Source organism: Miscanthus floridulus, chromosome 1 (genome assembly GCF_019320115.1).
Source record: "Miscanthus floridulus cultivar M001 chromosome 1, ASM1932011v1, whole genome shotgun sequence".
Lineage (NCBI taxonomy): Eukaryota > Viridiplantae > Streptophyta > Magnoliopsida > Poales > Poaceae > Miscanthus > Miscanthus floridulus.
Window position 1 is genome coordinate 59,196,536 of NC_089580.1, and position 6,419 is coordinate 59,202,954.

General features: G+C 53.0%; 1 protein-coding gene across 1 annotated transcript; it reads left to right on the forward strand.

Annotated features, from left to right (window-relative positions):
* Positions 1-4,112: 4,112 nt before the first annotated feature.
* On the forward strand, positions 4,113-6,046 carry LOC136484828 (uncharacterized). The gene is made up of 5 exons (XM_066481791.1): positions 4,113-4,213; positions 4,296-4,812; positions 4,882-5,080; positions 5,155-5,301; positions 5,387-6,046. The coding sequence occupies exons 2-5, from the start codon at positions 4,396-4,398 to the stop codon at positions 5,947-5,949; spliced, it is 1,326 nt and encodes a 441-aa protein (XP_066337888.1). The 5' UTR covers positions 4,113-4,213; positions 4,296-4,395; the 3' UTR covers positions 5,950-6,046.
* Positions 6,047-6,419: the final 373 nt, after the last annotated feature.

The following is a 6,419-nucleotide window of genomic DNA, read 5'->3' on the forward strand; positions in this document are numbered from 1 at the left end:
GGTTCCCTAGAACCTTCCACGCCATCCTAGGACAACCATGCTATGCGAAGTTCATGGCCATCCCCAACTATACATACCTCAAGCTAAAGATGCCAGGTCCCCGCGGGGTCATCACCGTCGACACCTCCTTCCATCGCGCTTACGAGTGCAAAGTCAAATGCTGCGGCCACGCCACAACAGTCGTCGCCTCCGAAGAGCTCGCCACCCTTAGGGAGGAGGTCATTGAAGAAGCGCCCGACGCAAAGTGGTCGTCCGGGTCGTTCAAATCAGTGGAAGGGTCCAAGGAGGTCCTCGTGGACCCCAGCAGCTCCAAGGGAAAAAAGGTCCGCATTGGGACCACGCTCTCCTCCGAATAGGAAAGCGTGCTCGTCAACTTCCTCCGCGATAACAAAGACATCTTTGTGTGGAAACCCTCGGATATGCCAGGCATCCCGAGAGGTTGCCGAGCATACCTTGAAAATCCACCCAAGCTCCAAGCCGGTGAAGCAACGCCTGCGCCACTTCGACAAGGAAAAACATAGGGCCATCGGTGAAGAGATAGCAAAACTGTTAGCTGCTGGGTTCATCAGGGAAGTACACCACCTGAAGTGGTTAGCAAACCTTGTTCTTGTACGAAAAAAGAGCAAGAAATGGAGGATGTGTGTCGACTACACTGGCCTCAACAAGGCGTGCCCAAAAGACCCATTTCCTTTACCACACAAAGACCAAATAGTCGATTCTACCTTAGGGTGCGAAACCCTCTGCTTCCTTAACGCATACTCTAGCTACCACCAGATTGGGATGAAAGAGTCCGACCAGCTCACGACGTCTTTTATCACCCCCTTCAGATCGTTCTGCTACATTTCAATGCTGTTTAGTCTAAAGAACGCTGGGGCAACTTACCAGCGCTATATGCTTGTCGACGAAATATGGTCGGCAGTCTACCTAGGGGTATGCCCAAGGTAGTAGATTATCGGCAGACAGGTGCGCAAGCCCCAAACAAGACGGTGACGCAAGACAGACACGAGGTTTTATCTAGGTTCGGCCGCCAAGAAGGCGTAATACCTACGTCCTGCGTCTGATTTGTATTGCTGTATGTCAATGAGAGATGTTTTTTAGAGGGGTCCCCTGCCCGCCTTATATAGTCCGGGGGGCAGGGTTACAAATCTGGAAACTAATCCTAGTCAGTTACAATTGCCATATGTGGCCGGATAAGGATTCCTATTCTAACCGACCAGGATCCTGCTTGGTCGCCAAATCCGTCTTGATTCCTTGTGCGGGACTCCGATCAGGTTAACTGGGCCGCACGTCATCTTTCGGGTGGACTGAACCCATCGATCCGGGCCAGCCCAAGCTTAGCCGTAAGGGTATAGGGGTTAATACCCCCACAGCTAGTCCCCGAGCATCATGTATTATGCTGCGACACGCCATTTTAACCTTCTCCGACAAGCAAGGCTTGAATTCTTGACGCCTCCGACCACCGTCATCACCGGAGAAGTAGGTTGTCCGAAGAATGTATGGTGCTCTTAAGAAAAAAGAAAAAGATTTCTGTCCTGAGAAGTGTGCCCACTTGTATTTCTGAAAAGAAATGTAAGTGGTCTTGAAGCATAGCATCCTTAAACATCAGAAGCGTAGGGGTCGAAAAACAAACACATTCACCGCAAGGTGAAGTGTGCCCACTTAGTCCCCGAGCTTGCTGGAAGGCAAAGTATGAGCCTTGTAGCAAGGTCTAAAAGAAAAGTCTCTTAACTGTATGTGAGTACAAATCACATGTAGCCAAGGAGAACCATTATTCAAGCAGTGGTCGGGGCAGTCCCCGAGCATACTAATAATCCTCATAATCATTCAAAACACAAGGGTCGATTTAAACAAACACATTCACCGCAAGGTGAAGTGTGCCCACTTAGTCCCCGAGCCTGGTAGTAGGTGACGCAGGCACGTGGTGCCAGGGTCTAAAAAAGAAATTCCGCTGAGGTTAAGAATCCAATTGCCGTACAGGCAAAACAAGATACACCGGCAGGTGCATCGCATCGACGTAGTCCCCGAGCTTGCTAGAAGGCGAAGTATGAGCCTTGTAGCGAGGTCTAAAGAAAAGTCTCTTAACTGTATGTGAGTACAGATCACATGTAGCCAAGGAGAACCATTATGCAAGCAGTGGTCGGGGCAGTCCCCGAGCACGGCCGTGGTCGGAGCGATCCCCGAGCACAAAAGTGGTCTGGGCAGTATCCAAGCACAGTAGTGGTCTGTGCAGTCCCCGAGCACATTAGTGGTCTGGGCAGTATCCAAGCACAGTAGTGGTCAAGACAAATCCACGATCACTTGCGCTGCTTGTACTATTATTTTGTGTACTTTTCTCTATTCTCTGCCAAGGCCAGTCTGACACGTCTGGTCAAAAAAGTAAATAGGTATAGTACGTCATTCTGTCTTCTTTTTTTTTTTTTGCAAACAGTCGGTTGACACCTGTATTGAGGTGTGTCAGTGTGGGCCCCCTTACACCATCAACGAAGAGGCGCGTACACTGTTAACGAAGGAGCGCGTTTATTGGCGCAGATTTCGAGGTTGTGTGAACAACCGTCTGCGGCGCGTGCGCACGACTCCCAATATTCTCGGGCGGACGAAACGACGGTGCTCTTTGTTTTATATAACGCAGATCTGGTAAGTTACTCATACCATTCCCCATTGTCATCCGCCGCCGCAACCTTCTTCTTCCTCCTGCCGAACCCTATTCCCCCAAAAATCATCACCAATCCCCTCGGTCTCCCGCATCCACCCACTTAGTAAGTACGAACTAATGGCGAAGAGAGACGCCCAGAAGAAAGGCGGGGTCATGGCGAAGGAATGGTGGAAGTCGCGGAGCAACGAGCAGACCATCGAGGACCTCGTCGCCATGGGAGTGCTCCACAACAAGGCACTTGCGGGATGGCGTGCACCGGAAGGAGAAAGCTTCCCCGATCCACAACCAGGTGAGATTGTGGTCTTTGAAGATTTCTTCAAACGGGGTTTTGGGATTCCAGTGCACCCTTTCCTTCAGGGTCTCTGCTTGTACTACGAGATTGGGATTTGCAATCTGCATCCCAACTCGATTCTTCTTGTCTCCACCTTCATCCATCTCTGCGAGGCTTATGGTGGCTTCCAGCCCCATTTCGACCTCTTTCGCCACCTATTCTGTCTTCGGAAGAAAGGGAGCGGTGGCTCGAAGATCGCCGGTGGCGTTTACCTGAACCTGCGTGACGGCATGAAGGCTCAATACCTGCACTGCCCCTGGAACACCTCATTGGACGAGTGGTACAAGAAGTGGTTCTACATCCGTGAAGAGCCGAACACCATCACTCTGTGCGATGTGGGACTGATTCCAGAGAAGAAAAGCAGCTGGTCGGAGAGGCCCGAGAACTTGGAGCAGATCGCCGAACTGCTCGGGATGATCCCGTGGGGAAGGCTTGATGGCCCGAGCGTTGTCGGCAACTTCATCAGCCGAAGAATCCAGCCCTGCCAGAAAAGGATTCACCCCGGCTTCGAGTACCAAGGAGGCGCTGATCCGACGAGGACCAGGAAGGAGCCGCTCGACAAGATGGAAATCAAGGCCAGGATTGGAGAGCTGTTCAACCTGGCCGATCCCAATTATGTTGCACTGAACGCCATCGAACACGCCTTCAAGCTGGCTCGCCCTCCCCCAAAGGTAAATGACGCCTCCTTTTAACTGTAGAGTCATGTTGCATCAAGAAAATAACTGTCTTTTCCTTCATTTTGTGTCTCAGTGTAATGGCCGTGACCGGGCAGGAGTGTTTGTGTCGCCTCCCCCCGGTGTAGAATGGCCACAAGCTACTGGGCCAGCCGCCCAGACCAGCGCCAGGACCGACGACGTTCACTGGGCGGTACTCGAGACCGTAGAGGACGCCTCGACCAGAGCCGCTGGCAAGCGTCCGGCTGCCAGCAAACGACGTCAAGCCATCTTCCCCCTGTCGGACGACGAAGCAGAGGATGCGGACATCTTCCGGCTCGTCCCCCGAAAGAGGAGAAGGCAGGTGGGACCGTCGGAGCAGGGTGGCTCCTCTGTGCCAGCAGTGGTCACAGCACCGACCACTGCAACACAGAGCACAGACGAAGGGAACATGCCGCATCACACTCCGACGCCCGTACCGGAGGTTGAACAAGTCCCGGTGGAAACTGCCGAGCAAGCGGAGCAGGGGCGGTCGAGGAGACGTTCCTTCGCCACATCCTTCCGCAAGTCAAAACTGTAAGTATCTATACTTTTGATGTAAGCTTTGCGTTTTGCATTGGATGCTATTATCTTCTGAATTTGTCTCTGAATGTATTAGATCGGCGTCCACCGAAAGCCCCGACCAGCTAGCTGGGTGCGGAACGTCCTTACCAACAACGGCGGGACAAACTGCTCAGCAACCAGCCGTGGAGGAGCCCATGGCAGGGACTCCGCCTGGGCCTCAGCAGGCGGACGACCAGACGCCAGTCCCCGAGCAGAATACAAGTGCTCCAAGCACGAACCCTGATGAGGCGGATACCACGGCGCCAAGGGAGCTGGATCTAGCCGAGGGGCAGCAGCCAGAAGTTGCCCGGAACATGGTTGCCGACGCGACGGCTCGTGGGAAAGCCCTGGTGGTCGTGGAGTCTGCGAACCCCGGACCAGTGCCGCCTCCCGAACAGGAGGCTGAAGAGGATGAAGTGGAAGAAGTCCTGGGCCGTCCCCAAGATAGGCGACAACATGTATATGTGTCGCGCTATCGGAACGACGAATGGGTCATGCACGAGGAAATCCCAGAGGTCGAAGAGACCTTAAGAGTCGAACGGGCGGCCAAGCGTCTGGTGACTGAAGTCCAGGTATATTTGGCTTTAGTCCTTGACCCTGTTGTGTAGTCGAACTGTCTGACGTAGCTTGTCTGTGTGCAGGACTTGATGAAAACTGCAAGATACCGAAAAAGGTGCTTCGACCAGATAGAAGGAATCATGATGACCAATAAGGAGCTGACGGCTGAAGTGGATCGCCTACGGCGCCAACTTGAAGCCGCCGACCAGGAGAGGACAGACCAAGAAGCACAGAACCAAAACCTGGTCGGTCAGCTCGAAAACAAAGAGCAGGAGAAAACAGGTAAGTGTTCACCGTATCATAGCAAGTGCGGGACTTGTGTTATTTTGTTCTTGACAGTAATAGCTGTAATGCAGGTTTAGAAGCTGAAGTGACCCGCCTCCAGGGGGAGAACAGTCGTGCGCTTGCAGAATGTGGTCGCCTGAAGGAGGACAACGAGAAACTGGCACGCCGCCAGTCGGAACTCCAAGACCACACTAACAGAATGAAGGACGACCTGAAAAGTAAGCACTCCAGACCACCTTTCTCATTCAATTGCCCACATTGCCTTGTCGTGTCATCACGTTTGATGTCTTGTACTGTTTTCAGTTTTGAAAGTCAACGCCAAGAGGCACCTTGAGGCCGTGATCAAGGAGCGTGACGACTGGAAAGCACAATGCCTTAAGGCCACCGAGGAGCGGGACACGTGGAGCAAGCGGTGCCAAGAAATGGCAACTGGCATTGTGCCCGTCCTCGACCTTATCGACCCGGCGCTCACAGAGGAAGAGCTAAGGACGCCTCAGCTCGGACTGGTCGAGAGATGCAAGCAAGCATGGGGATGGTTCCAAGACTTCGTGAAGGAGGCGGGTGAGTACACGGGTGCCCATGTGCTAAGCATGGTGCGTGCTCACTACCCCCTGATCAATCTCAAACGCTTGGAGGCTGGGTACCCGAAGGAGATAGACCCAGACAAGGCCGAAGAGCTTCGGACGGCCCAGCTGGACTTGTCGTCAAAGATAATTGGCGATATTAACCTGTGCGGAGGTGGGACAGCACCTGTGCAGGGTATGCCATCGACAAGCCAGCTGGAAATGCCATCAGCTGCAAGCCAACCAACGAAGCCTGCGGTCTCGACCAGCCAGGCACCGGCGGGGCCATCCCCTTCAGCTTGACTAGCTCTAGAGTCCCCGAGACTCGAGTAGGGTATCAGAGGCGGCGAGCAGTAAATGCCATGCGCCCCGACCAGCCAATGTAATAGGCTTAGAGCTGTAGAAGGAGGACATAGTTGTGTTATTGTAAACTTGAGCCTTTTCAGGCAAGCTTGTAATAACGTAACTGTATATCATTATAAGCTTGTTTGTTTTATACAAAACGCACTTTAAGCTTGAAATTTTTTGTTGGTGTAACTAAGTGGGAACGTGTTAACGTTCTGTTTAGTTGTACCGTTTTGCTCGACACGTCACCCTGAAAAGTTTGTGCGGCCCTAGTCTGGCATGTGGTCGGAGTATGAGGTACTATGACCTGTGCACACGTGGACGCAGACAAGTCAAACCAGGGGGGACCTGCCGATCACCCGCAACGTAGAGAGCGGATCCCGTGCACGTGTTGGGAGGAACCGGAGACAGGGCCTGCTCCGAAAACC